Below are 14,460 nucleotides of genomic sequence, written 5' to 3'. Positions count from 1 at the left end.
CATTAATTCTTTTTATAGTCTTTGGAGGAAAGATGAACGTGGGAAAGTAAAAAGAAACATGAGTTTTGTTACAAAAGCTGAAAATACTTATATTTCCTTAAAATTATGAACAATGATGTGTGTGTAGAACAGGGCTGGAATCTCCTTTCCAAAACAGACTGACCATTGCAGTGTATTTGCTTTGTTCCATTCAGCAGAATTTCTGTGGCTTTCATCCCTATTACATCAGGTGCCCTGAAAAAATTAACTTTTTCTTGTCTCTTAATCACAGAGGCACTGAAGGAATTGCAGATATTAACTATCATACATAGAACCAAGATGAATTTGGAACATTCAAAGAAAAAAAACCAGATGCTAGAAAGAAATATGTAACTTTGCTAACCAAAAATTAGAAAGAAAATAGTGAAATTTAATTCTTTGTCATGGAGATGAGCCCCAAGAAAACATGAAAAAGGATGTCATGTTGGGAAGCTCAACAGAGTTATTAGGGATTTTATTTTATGTTTCAGCTACAAGGTTTGACTCTGTTGAGCTGTAAATGTTCGGTGTGACTTTTTCGATGCCAATTCTGTTTTATAGTCACACTTCCCCACTCTTACTCAGGTCCTTGTCTGATACTTCACACAGTAATTTTTTCAGCCTCCATGAACTTGTTCTTGAGGGAAAAGAGCGGTGCAATCACGTCTGTACCTGTGCAGAGAAGCAAACAATTACACTGTCTGCTTCGAGCCTTGTCATTCCCACGAAGGAACATGACAGTGTTCATATTATTGCTATTGATTGCCAATCACAACTGCGAACTGTCTGAGTCACTCAGACAAAATTAACCTAAAAAAGAGCACATTAATATTAGATTTTCTCATATAAACTGCAGTTCTGTCATCAGGATTAGCTGTTTTTTTCCCTGAGTATAAACCTCAACTAAGGCAGTGATTGAGGAGATGCTGCCAGGGTGACACCAGGTGCACATGGACCCTCCAGCTGGCAGGAGCTCCAGAAAATCATAGAGTCATAGAATCACAGAATCACAGAATGGATTGGGTTGGAAAAGACCTCCGAGATCATCAAGTCCAACCCTTGGTCCAACTCCACTCCCTTTACCAGATCATGGCACTCAGGGCCACGGCCAAGCTCAGGTTAAAAACCTCCAGGGATGGGGAATCCACCCCCTCTCTGGGCAGCCCATTCCAATGCCTGAGCACTCTCTCTGCAAAGAATTTTTTCCTGCTCTCCAACTTCAATTTCCCCTGGCAGAGCTTGAGCCCATCGTGCCCCCTTGTCCTATTGCTGAGTGCCTGGGAGAAGAGACCAACACACCTGGCCAGAACTTCTCTTCAGGGAGTTCCAGACAGTGCTGAGGTCACCTCTGAGCCTCCTCTTCTTCAGGCTAAACACCCCCAGCTCCCTCAGCCTCTCCCCACAGCACTTGTGCTCCAGTCCCTTCTCCAGCCTCGTTGTTCTTCTCAGTTGGGTTGGAAGAGACCTCTGAGATCAACAAGTCCAACCCTTGATCCAACCCCACTGTGATCACTCTGGCACTCGGTGCCATGGGCTGGTTATCACAGAGGGTTTGGGTCAAGACATGGTGGATTCTCTGTCCCTGGAGGTGTTTAAGAGGACACTCAGTGCCACATCCAGTCCCTTCTCCAGCCTCGTTGCTCTTCTCTGGCCCCGCTCCAGCCCCTCAATCTCTTTCCTGACCTGAGGGGCCCAGAACTGAACACAACACTCAAGGTGTGGCCTCCCCAAGGCAGAGTCCAGGGGAAGGGTCACTGCCCTGGGCCTGCTGGCCACGCTAGTTTGGATCCAGGCCAGGATCCCCTTGGCCTTCTTGGCCACCTGGGCACACTGTTGGCTCCTGTTGAGCTTCCTGTCCCTCAGTCCCCCCAGGTCCCTCTGCCTGGCTGCTCTCCAGCCACTCTGTGCCCAGCCTGGAGCGCTGCAGGGGTTGGGGTGGCCAAAGGGCAGGACCTGCACTTGGCCTTGTTGAGCTTTATCCCATTGGAATCAGCCCATCTCTCCAGTCTATCCAGATCCCTCTGCAGAGCCCTCCTGCCTTCCAGCAGGTTGACACTCCCAAATCCCAAATCCCACCCTTCCCTTGGGTTCTCCATCCCTGCTGCTTCCCTAAAATACATCCTCCTTGGAGGAGCCTGTCTGCCAGTCCTGCTCATTTGCAACACCAGATGACTGACAAAGGAAAACAAATTTCGCCAAGGAATATAAAATACCACATTCTTGGTAACAAAGTTGGAAGCAAGACTGCCAAGAAAAAGGTAAAAACCTAAAAAGCTATGAATAATCCAGAACTGTGTGTCATTAAAAATTGGATTTTTAAAAACTGTATTTTTTTCAATTGTATTTTTAAAACCTGTATTTTTAAAAATTGTATTTTTAAAAAATTGTATATTTAAAAAATTGTATATTTAAAAAGATGTATTTTTTAAAAATTGTATTTTTAACTACCAGAGTGTCTCAGCTTCCAGGCAAAGCTTGGCTATAAAGGGGAAATAAATAACTAACCTTGTAGCATCCTCCCTCTTTAACCCATCAGGACATAAAAGAAGGGGGCGATTCCAGCAAAATTCACATAAAAACCTGGGAGACAGGTCTTAAAAGAATAAAATCCGAGGTATTTTGAGGACCACAATTCCTCCAAATCAGATCCCAGGCTGAATTTCAGGACCCCTTATCTTGGCCAGGAGTGCAAATCCCTCTCACAGAGATACATAAAGATGAGGGTCCTGTTTCAGAAGGAAAAACATTCCCATTTCTGCAATCCCTGCTCCAGCTTCCCTGCCCTCCCAGCAGCCTTGCAAAGTCTGATTTTACACATAAACAAAGGCATTAATTCGAAACACACTCCCTTTCAGCACAGTCGTGGATAACAAAATGAACACTGAAACAGGAGCCCAAGGGATTTTCTGGGTTACCAAGTGCAGTATTTCGTCCCTGCAGGTATCCAACACCAAAAATGGATTTTACTACATTTATATGGATTCATCTGGATACCCACAGACTTCAGGATGCTCCTTTTGGAAAGCTGTTTCACCACCTCACTCCTCTGGTTCTAGGGTGACTTTATACAAGGTCAGTTCATAACTGTAAATTCCAGTGCCAACATTTTACTTTAAGTAGAATTTTTTTCATTCCCTGGCATTCCAAACCTTTTCCCCCAAATGTATTAATAGAGATAAATCATATTTTCATTCAGGTTTTCTTTTTTGTCCTAGACTTAAACAAGATGAATTCTTCTGGTCCTTTCTCCTAAATTAGGCTTTTCCCAATCACCACAAAAAATCTAATTTTTTTAAACTCCCTTTTTAATTTTTTTTTTATTAGTAGGAGTGGCTGAAATTAAACACACAGCAAAGAAATCTACTAATTTTTTTAAACTCCCTTTTTAATTTTTTTTTTAGTGGGAGTAGCTGAAAGTAAACACCAAAAAAATCTAATTTTTTTAAATTCCCTTTTTTAATTTTTTTTTTAGTAGAAGTACCTGAAAGTCAACACACAGCAAAAATATCTATTTTTTTTAATTCCCTTTTTTATTTTTTTTAGTGGGAGTAGCTGAAATTAAAGGCACAGCAAAAAAATCTACTAATTTTTTAAACTCCCTTTTTAATTTCTTTTTTTAGTAGGAGTGGCTGAAATTAAAGGCACAGCAAAAAAAATCTACTAATTTTTTAAACTCCTTTTTTAAATTTTTTTTTTAGTGGGAGTAGCTGAAAGTAAACAGCAAAAAAAATCTAATTTTTTTAATTCCCTTTTAAATTTTTTTTAGTAGAAGTAGCTGAAAGTCAACACACAGCAAAAAAATCTACGAATTTTTTTAAACTCCCTTTTTTAATTATTTTTTTTTGTAGAAGTAGCTGAAAGTAAACACACAGCAAAAAAATCTAATTTTTTTAAACTCCCTTTTTTAATTTTTTTTTTAGTAGGAGTACCTGAAAGTCAACACACAGCAAAAAAATCTAGTTTTTTTAACTCCCTTTTTTATTTTTTTTAGTGGGAGTAGCTGAAAGTAAACACACAGCAAAAAAATCTACTAATTTTTTAAACTCCCTTTTTAATTTCTTTTTTTTTAGTAGGAGTGGCTGAAATTAAACACACGGCAAAAAAATCTACTAATTTTTTAAACTCCCTTTTTAAATTTTTTTTTTAGTGAGAGTAGCTGAAAGTAAACACACAGCAAAAAAATCTACTAATTTTTTTAACTCCCTTTTAATTTTTTTTTTAGTGGGAGTAGCTGAAAGTAAACAGCAAAAAAATGTAATTTTTTTAATTCCCTTTTAAATTTTTTTAGTAGAAGTAGCTGAAAGTCAACACACAGCAAAAAAATCTGATTTTTTTAAATTCCCCTTTTTTAATTTTTTTTTGTAGGAGTAGCTGAAAGTCCACACACAGGTGAGCCCACAACTGCTTTGTTGTCTAACACCAGTTCCAGCTGAGAGCAACACCCAAACCTGTCTTTATGTCATTGATGCCCATGTGCAGCTCACAATAATCCTGAGATCAACTAAAACATCCATTCATTTCTTCCCTCAGTCACTTCCAACTGATGAGCCACGAGTCCCAGACACAGAATTCCCTTATCCTTCCTCCCCAGGTGCATGACCTTGCACTTTGCACCAAATTTCATCCTGTTTCTGTTGCGCCTCAAGGTCCTCTGGTCTCTCCACGGGAATTTCTTGCCTCCTGCTGTACTGAAAATGCCTTCAGGTATTTTGCCATCAGCAAATTTAATTAACCCTCTCCTACTCCCTGCATTACAATCACTACTTGAGGTACGCAGAATTTCTCCAAGGGTGAATTTTCGCAGTGTCATCACACAGCTTTGTTTTTCTGCATGCTATTGGATAGCAGTTTCACTAAATTCCATATGGATTAGAAGTACAGGATTTTCTTCCCCCAATAAATCAGTTATTTTGGCCAATACATCCACTACACCTCCTGTAACACCATCTTGCGTTCCACCCTATTTCCATTTCCAACCTTGACTTATTTCTTCTTTAAGAACTTCTTCCAAACCTTGAATACCATTGGTGCCAGGCTAATAAACCTATGGCTTTTTGCCTTTTGAATGGGGAAAAAAAGGGAAAAGGGGGAAGGGGAAGGGGAAGGGGAAGGGAAAGGGGAAGGGAAAGGGAAAGGGAAAGGGAAAGGGGAAAGGGAAAGGGAAAGGGAAAGGGAAAGGGAAAGGGAAAGGGAAAGGGAAAGGGAAAGGGAAAGGGAAAGGGAAAGGGAAAGGGAAAGGGAAAGGGAAAGGGAAAGGGAAAGGGAAAGGGAAAGGGAAAGGGAAAGGGAAAGGGGGGAGGGAAAGAGGGGAGGGAAAGGGAAAGAGGGGAGGGAAAGGGAAAGAGGGGAGGGGAGGGGAGGGGAGGGGAGGAGAGGGGAGGGAAAGGGAAAGAGGGGAGGGAAAGGGAAAGAGGGGAGGGGAGGGGAGGGGAGGGGAGGGGAGGGGAGGGGAGGGGAGGGGAGGGGAGGGGAGGGGAGGGGAGGGGAGGGGAGGGGAGGGGAGGGGAGGGGAGGGGAGGGGGGGAGAGGGAGGGGAGAGGGAGGGGAGGGGAGGGGAGGGGAGGGGAGGGGAGGGGAGGGGAGGGGAGGGGAGGGGAGGGGAGGGGAGGAGAGGGGGGGAGAGGGAGGGGAGAGGGAGGGGGGGAGAGGGAGGGGAGAGGGAGGAGAGGGGAGGGAGAGGGGAGGGAGGGGAGGGGAGGGAGAGGGGAGGAAGGGGAGAGGGAGGGGACAGGAGAGGAAAGCAAAACTCAATAGATTTCTGATACCTGACACAAATTCCAGGGTAGAAGTTCTCCCTTACTTTCTGCTTCACGATCTCCTCTCAAATTTTGCTTCCCCCTTGATTGAAGCAATTACTGTCTACATACACCCCCACTCTCATTAGCCATCCTGCCTCCTCTGAAATCATCTTTACTGAAAATAGGAATTTATTTCCATTTACCTCGTGAAGAGAATGAAATACAGTTTTGTCTGCAGTCTTTTCCCTGGGCTTGCTTCTCCCCCTTTTATTATTTTTATATGCAAAGTTAAAGAACCTTTTGATGTTTGTCTCAGCATCTTTTCAGACCTTTTTACAAGATGAAAACCAGGTTGTCTTTTTGGAACTTCTCCTATCAGCAAGACTATAAGCTACACTGTTTCTCCACCCCTAAATGTTGTCGTATTTCCCAATGACCTTCCTACAAATCTCAGACTACCCAGCACGTTTCACTGGAGGAGTCAGAGCAGCTTCAGCCAAAACCATTAAATATCTTTCAGAAATTAAAATTTGCCCTTTGGAAATCAAGAAAAATAAACACAAAAGTTGTCCATCTATTTATTTAAAATAGAATCAATTAATGATTCACCCACTCAAGCCTGTTTTCTAAGGCCAGATATTCTGTAACTCTCACCACATGCTAAAACCAAACCCGAAGGAGGTTCAGGTTTTGCTCATTAAGAAGTCCATCACCTGTTACATATGGAAGACTCTTACCATTTTTAGGAATAATACCAGAATAGTAATTAAATTTAATAATGCCACAGTTACCAACAAGCCACTTGCAATAACTAGTGGGGAAAAATAACCCCACAAATCTGCCTTCAAATCCTATTAGTGACACACTCCAAACTTCCTGTTTCCACTGTTGTTTCAACCTAAAAAGTTGTAAATCCTCCAGAACTGATGCCTAGTTCCACAACAAATATTTTTCCTAATTTATTTTTGAGACGTTTTCTGTATTCATTTTATTATTTAAGAATAAGTATTTTATTGTAGCACCAGATGAATGTAACTGTATCTACTCCACAGTCAGAGATAAGAAATTTTTAATTCCTGTTCTTTGATACTGGTAGGGGAAAAGTTGAGTCAGAAAATGGACAGGGGAGTGGGAAAAAAAAGAAAAAAGGCAAGGAAAACCCACCATTCTGCTCTCCTGATGCTGAAAATGAAACTACTTGTAGTCTCACTTCTGGCATTTTGAAACCAGCCTAAAAAAAGTCTCTACATTACTAGAATGGGCTCATCCCTTTCCTTACCAAAGTGTTGCATCAGCTCCTTTCCCTCCTACTCCTCACACTTCTTTCTATTCATCTATTCACTCCCTGACTACATATTATTAGTAAGTTCAGCTAAAAGTGTCAAGTGTTCAGTTCTTAATAATTACTATTTAAAAAATTTCGAGGCACTTGATTTTGATTTGATTTGCTTGAGCACTTTGTTGTATTACTCATGCATGGCTATTAAACATTCTTCAATCACTAAAGAAAACTGATTATATTTTTTAATTACATATTATTTACATCTTTGAGGCATGCTGTCCTTTATGAAGGACTTCACACGCACAGGGGAACGACTCATCACAGCAAGATTCCCAGATCTGGCTGGAACAAGAAACACCAAAGCACCTGCAACAGGCTGCCTGTGGGAGACAACAGGTAAAGGTGAATAAACTCGGAAATAGTTTAAAACACCAATGTACAAAATCTGAAAGGAGCAGCTAAATAAAATTATGTGAGGGCAGCGTCCAGAAAAATAAGTGTACCAGATTACAGCGGGGATTTCATGTGAAGATAATGAAGTACATTAACTGAATGACATCACTAATCACCCTGCTGGTGTTACTTGTCTACTTGTTCCTTTGCACCAATATCTTTGTCACAGGGTTATCTCAGTAGTTTTCAGAAAAAAAGAGTTAAAAAATAAATAAAAAGGACATTAAAGGATACTTATTCCTGAAGGGAAGTTCTGGCCAGGTAGGGGTTGGTCTCTTCTCCCAGGCACTCAGCAATAGGACAAGGGGGCACGATGGGCTCAAGCTCTGCCAGGGGAAATTGAAGTTGAAGAGCAGAAAAAATTCTTTACAGAGAGAGTGCTCAGGCATTGGAATGAGCTGCCCAGAGAGGGGGTGGTCTGAACGTCACATTAATTTGGCGTCACGGACAGGATTCTCTTGAAGCAAAACTGTTTATCCAAAAAATCTGATAATTGTTAATTTTTATGATTGATTATTTTTTTGTGATAAGACAAACAAAGTAAGATATCTTACAAACACAGTAAAGGTACCTTCCTCTCTGACTTTAGGACTGTGACTTTAGGACTTTGACATTACAAATTTGTTTGTTTGTGTGTTTGGTTGGTTTTTGTCTTGTTTTTTGAAGTTAATGTGCACATGGTAACTTTTAAGAGGTAACTCTTCAGGGGAAGGAGCGAGACTTTGGAAAATTTTCTGTAACTTTTAAGAGGGGCTCCCTGGAAAAGATCGCTCCGACTTGTTGCGTAATTTTAGAAATTAACTTTTAAGAGGGGCCTTTCCAGGGAGAAGAGTGAAAAATTTGGGAAATTTTGCTATAATTTTCAAGAGGTACCCCCTGGAAACATATTCACTCCAAATTTGTGGTAATATGGAAAATGATGTGCAAGCGCTTATAAATCTATTAGATGAATTTCATGCTAAGCCATCTCCTCCAGGAATGGAGTGGGCACAAGATAACTGGTATAATATTCAAGCAATTGTTCATAGGGTCTCTACCCTGCGGGCTGGGGTAAGAGCTAGAAAAGGTAAAGGAAAACCTATTGTGTGTTCAATATTAGGTGCTGCATTAATTACTGCAGTTAACCACAAAGTACAACAGCAAAAAAGTCACACAGAAGTGGTTAACTCCCTGCAAGACTTAGTAAAATCCTTGCAGACGCAGCTGGAGGAACAAAAAACTACTGTTAATATCCTCCAAGAAGAAATAAGGAATGAAAAAGTCACCACTAGAGTACTCAGAGAAGAGTTATATGCAAGAATAATGAAAGAAGGGAAAAAAGAAACAGAGCTGGAGTCATCTAAAGAAATATATCCCATCTCTGACCTAAAACCTTTGCGTGACCAAGTTGAAAAGCAGGCTATTGCCCTGCGACCCCTGATTAAAACCGAATATACATATGAGGGGTCAGATGATGACACACCCCAAATAACTACAAAAGAAATTCCTTATACAGCAACTGAATTGGCTAAGTTGAAAAAGGAATACAGCAGAACCCCTAAAGAATCTGAAACTGAGTATGTTTGGAGAGTCTCTCTCACAGGAGGCGATCAAATTTTGTTATCAGAAAAAGAAGCTGAGGGATTTTGGGGAGCTGGAGTTTTTCTGACCACAGGAGATAACCGTGCTCCATGGTCTATAACTCAAAGGGCAGCATATTGGGCTGAGGGGCTCAGCCCCCTAGAGAGGGGAGATCCCCTGGCAATAGTGGGAAATGTTAATCAAATTGTGGAGAGTGTTCAAAAGGCAGCTTGTTTACAAATGATGCATGACAGAGAATTAACACCAAGACGTGAATCTCCTATGATGCTGCCGGTAAACCCTGAAAGAATGATCCCTCTTATCCGAGGACTCCCTGAATCTTTGAAACCCATAGGCATACAGCTAAAGGGACAAATAGAAAGTCTCACCAAAGAAGAAAGGGCTGCAGCCACTTTAGAAGCTGCTTTAAGCCCTGGTGCTTACCGCAGAGAAAATAAAAATAAAATCTGGACCTGGGGGGTAGTAGGACAAGAGTTAATTAATTATGGAAGAAAATATGGTCCAGTACCTTCAGTTACTACTGATTCTAAATCAATTCGGCGAACAGAATGCAAAACAACTATTCCTCCAGTAAAACTCCGAAAAGTAACATTTTCTCCTGGGCAGGGAGCACCCACAAATACGGGGACTCACAGGGAAAAACGGAATACCCTGTGGATTGCAGGCTTGCAAAAGGGAATCCCTAAATCCCTAATGGATGGCCAACCCACAGATAAATTAGAAATATTAATTCAAGAGTGGTCAGCAAAAGGGGTATCCCTTAAAGCTGCTACCACCCCTCCCCTGGAGGAACTAAAAATAGAGGAGGTGACGGGAAACTCCTCACTTCATCCTCAATAGGTGAGCCCGGGGATGAAGGTTGGATTTACATTAGAAGGCTTACCAAAAATTCTAAAGGTGACTTGCTAATAACCTGTCCTATTGGTCCTCGTAAAACTCCTGTCACTTTTCTAGTAGATACTGGTGCTCAGATATCTGCTTTGAAACTTGAAGATGCATCTGCTTGTGGAATCACTCCCTCACGTAAAGGAATGTTTGTTGCAGACGCTTTTGGAAACATACAACCCCAGATAACAGCAAAGGTAAGATGCTGGTTACCAGGGGAGGAGAAAGCAGTTGAAACCATCATGATTTTAGGTAAATTTCCTATCAATTTATTGGGGTTAGACCTCCTTAAAGGAAAGTCTTGGACTGATGAAGAAGGAAACATATGGGCTTTTGGAAAGGAAATCTCACATCTCTGTTTACTACAATCTGCCCCTGCTCTTCCTCCCTCCCTGATAACCAATGTCAAACCTTACCCTTTACCCTTAGGAGCAAGACAAGGTATCACTCCAGTTATTACAGATTTAAAAGAAAAGGGGATAGTGGTTGCAACACATTCTCCTTACAATTCACCTATTTGGCCTATCCGTAAACCAAATGGTAACTGGAGACTGACAGTAGATTACCGACGCCTGAATGCAAATACAGGACCTCTCACTGCAGCAGTCCCAAATCTAGCGGAGTTAATAGCTACCATCCAAGAACAAGCCCATAAAATTATGGCCACTATTGACATAAAAGACATGTTTTTTATGGTTCCCCTACAGGAGCAGGATCAAGAACGCTTTGCTTTTACATGGGAGGGTCAGCAATACACTTTTACCCGACTCCCACAAGGATTCAAACACTCACCCACTCTAGCACATCATGCACTAGCACAAGAGCTGTCACTTATTCCTCCTGCACCAGGAGTAAAAGTGTACCAATTCATTGATGATATTTTACTGGGAGGAGATGAAATTACATCTGTGCAAACAACTCAAACAAACATTATCAGGCATCTTGAGTCTCTGGACTTACATATCCCTCCTGAAAAAGTACAGACTCCTGCACAAGAAGTAAAATTCCTAGGAATTTGGTGGAAAGGAGGAATGGTTTGTATTCCCCCAGATACACTCACCTGCCTAGACCAACTTAAAACACCAGAAAACAAAAAAGATTTACCGCATGCTTTAGGCCTGCTAATTTTTTGGAGAAAACACATTCCTGATTTTTCAATAATTGCACGGCCTTTATATGATTTGCTGAGGAAAAAAGCAAAGTGGGAATGGACTCCCCTTCATGATGAAGCCTTGCAACTCCTAATTTTTGAGGCCAACACATACCACTCACTGGGTCCCATACACCCTAGTGATCCAGTACAAATTGAGTGGGGATTTGCAAGTTCTGGACTGTCCATACACTTATGGCAGAGAGGACCTGATGGTCCCACCAGGCCTATAGGATTTTATTCCCACAGCTTTAAAGATGCTGAAAAACGATATTCCACCTGGGAAAAAGGCTTGTTTGTGGTGAGTACTGCTTTCCGTGAAACAGAAAAAATTGTCCGTCAGCAAGCCCTAATTCTAAGGGGACCCTTTAAGGTCATTATGCCTGTTTTGGCAGGAACCCCACCCCCTGACGGGGTGGCCCAGCGAGCTACGGTTCGGAAAGGGTATGCTCAAATTGAACATTATTGCACCATTTTTCAGGTAACAGAAGGAGCTCGGAAAAATCTTCCCTTACAGGATGAAGTAACTTTAAATAGCACTGCTGACTCTCTACCTTCTGTGATCCAAGTAGCACCCCCATATTCAGAGCAATTGCAGCATGTGTGGTTTACGGATGCCTCAGCTAAGAGGGAAGGTAAAGTTTGGAAATACCGTGCTGCAGCTTTAGAAGTAAACACTGGAAACAAAATAATACCAGAAGGAGAAGGCAGTGCACAGGTAGGAGAATTAGTAGCAGTTTGGAGTGTATTTAACCATGAAGCTGAAACCTCTGATTCTGTGTATGTTTAAACAGATTCTTTTGCTGTGTTCAAAGGGTGTACTGAGTGGCTCCCCTTCTGGGACAAAAATGACTGGGAGGTGAATAGAGTCCCTGTTTGGCAGAAAGAAAAGTGGCAAGAAATTCTTGCTATAGCAAAGAAAGGGAATTTTTTAGTCGGGTGGGTAGCCTCTCACCAGGAAAATAAAACTCCAGCTAGCCACTGGAACAACAAAGTAGATGAACTAGCCAAACTATCCCCAGTAAGTGTGAAAGCTCCTGCTGAGAACTGGGATAGACTGTTAGAGTGGCTGCATTTAAAGCGACAGCACACAGGAGCACAAGACCTTTACACAGAAGCAGGAAGCAGGGGATGGCCGGTCACACGAGAGATGTGCCACAGCTGCATATCCTCATGTGAGCAGTGCAGAACCCGACTTGAGTGTCACCCTTTAGAACAACCCCCGTTACATATAAGAGACAAAAAAGGTCTATGGGACACATGGCAAATAGACTATATTGGACCCTTTAGAAAATCTGAGGGAAAACAGTATGTGTTAGTAGGAGTAGAAGTTAGGTCAGGATTGGTGCAAGCAGAAGCTTTCCCTCGGGCAACCAGTACAAACACTCTGGAAGCTCTTAAAATGTGGTTCAGTTTTTTCCCAAAACCTGTATCTATCCAATCAGATAACGGGTCACACTTCACAGCTGCTATCGTCCAGGAGTGGGCCAAAGAAGAAGGAATCCAGTGGATATTCCACACACCTTATTATCCACAAGCAAATGGCATAGTGGAGAGAACAAATGGCCTGCTAAAACGATTTCTAAAACCTCAAAAACCCAATTGGACTGAACGACTCTGTGATGCTGTAAAAGTAATAAATGACAGATGGGGGGTAAATGGTTGTCCCAGACTCACAGCTTTTTATCCACAGCCTCCCTCTCTGCTACCAGCAACATCAAAACCTGAGAGTAATCAAAAACCCTCTCACCTTCCTGGACAGCCTGTATTAGTAGAACTGCCTACCGTGGGAGCTGTACCGATGGCACTAGACACACCCTTGAACATGTACTCCTGGAAAGCTAAAGATGCTTATGGCAAAGAACACAAAATAAGCTCGCGATAGATTGTTCCTACATTTTAATGTTGGCCCTAAAAAGGGGCTGGACAGACTTTTCTTTTTTCTTTTACAGGTAACTGTTCAACAAAGAAAATCTTTCAGAACGGTGAATGAAAGAACCTCAAATTTGGACTATGTTTCAGTCTATGGGTAACTGTAGTTATAAGTTGTTAGTTGTATTTGTATGGTTATTTACCTTGTATGTATGCTCATCAGAACTAACTGTTAAAAGTGAAAATCAGAAAAATCTTGCCTGGGAACAATCAAAGGGTTTGCAAAAATATGGAATCATACTGATCAAGGTATTTGTATCACTTTACCTGAATCTACTGAACAAGGATTGCGGTTTTTTATGATACCATTGAACTTATCTTTTGTTTTTAACATGACAAGTGTGACAGCCCCTTTACCCCTATCTGAGCAGTGGACAAACAAGACCAATGGAGCTCAAATACTCTGGAAAGGTATTCCTATAGTGCATGACCTATACCAAACTTACATCCCACCTCCTAATATAACTCTTAACTGGTTGTCACACAGCAAATATTGCAAAACTAATCGTCCAGAAGTAAATGTAACTATCTTATCTCAAATTGAATCCCCTCACCCATCTATTAAATCAAGTAAAGGTGAATTTAAACCTGGAACAATAACCTTTGAGGAATACAGTGCTAGACAACCCTGCCTTGTTTATTCATGGGATCCCCTCTTTGACCCCTTATACATGCCAGATGTATATGAAAGTAAGTATGCCACAATTTTTAGTCCCTCCTGGTGTGTACAACTCCCTAATATAACAAATATAACCCCAATTGACCGAAAAAACTTAATGTGGGCATGGTCTGTACACCAATTTCTTAAATCCAAATTTAAAGAACCCAAATTTACTGTGTCTCAAGTAGAAGACAGTCCTCTATTCAATTGCTCAAAGGTTATAACATGCAAAGAAGGACCAGGAGATCCCCCAGAAACCTGGTTTATGCTTAGAATTAGAACATTAATAAGAGACATGTGTACTTGCATGTGTACTTGTTGGAGATACCCCTCTAAAGGCTGGAAAAATCAGGATGAATCCTGTAACTCAATCTCCAAATATCTCCTTAATCACTGTGGTATTCCCTATACTCACTACCCAATCCACGGCACTCCAATAAATACTAAACCTAAAATCACCATCCTTGATCATGTGGACAATACTGATTGTAAAACTGCAAAATATATAGCCCCTCTGGGAATGGCCTGGGGGTGCTCTGATAGGAAGTTTTATTCGCATTTGTCACTACAGCAGCATGCTGGGCTTAGGTGTGGACCGGGAATTCCCTCTCTCTGCCCCTCTTTTGCTAAAGAGTTTAAAGAACGTCACCAACGCAGTGTTATTCCCTCTCCAAAAGCAACACAAAGACCACAATGGGCAATTAAAGGAATTGACTTTCCAGATTATTATACAACTGGACAAAAAGCCTCCCTTTTTCTT

The 14,460-nt window shown here is 41.5% G+C and overlaps 2 protein-coding genes across 2 annotated transcripts in view; one reads left to right on the top strand and one right to left on the bottom strand.

The window, feature by feature from the left end:
- Positions 1–14,460, bottom strand: part of ATG10 (autophagy related 10) — a 76,467-nt gene that overhangs the window by 39,251 nt on the left and 22,756 nt on the right. The window lies entirely within an intron of this gene.
- LOC139684596 (uncharacterized) lies at positions 8,401–9,912 on the top strand. The gene has a single exon (XM_071580702.1). It carries the CDS (start codon positions 8,401–8,403, stop codon positions 9,910–9,912), a length of 1,512 nt encoding a protein of 503 aa, XP_071436803.1.

The sequence above is a fragment of the Pithys albifrons genome, chromosome Z, assembly GCF_047495875.1.
Source record: "Pithys albifrons albifrons isolate INPA30051 chromosome Z, PitAlb_v1, whole genome shotgun sequence".
In the NCBI taxonomy this organism is placed as follows: Eukaryota; Metazoa; Chordata; class Aves; order Passeriformes; family Thamnophilidae; genus Pithys; species Pithys albifrons.
Note: the sequence above shows the minus strand (reverse complement) of the source record. Positions and strands in the feature narration are given on the sequence as shown.

What these genes read in the sequence shown, in the direction of transcription:
- LOC139684596 (XM_071580702.1), top strand. Translation starts at nt 8,401, where the DNA reads ATGGAAAATGATGTGCAAGCGCTTATAAATCTATTAGATGAATTTCAT.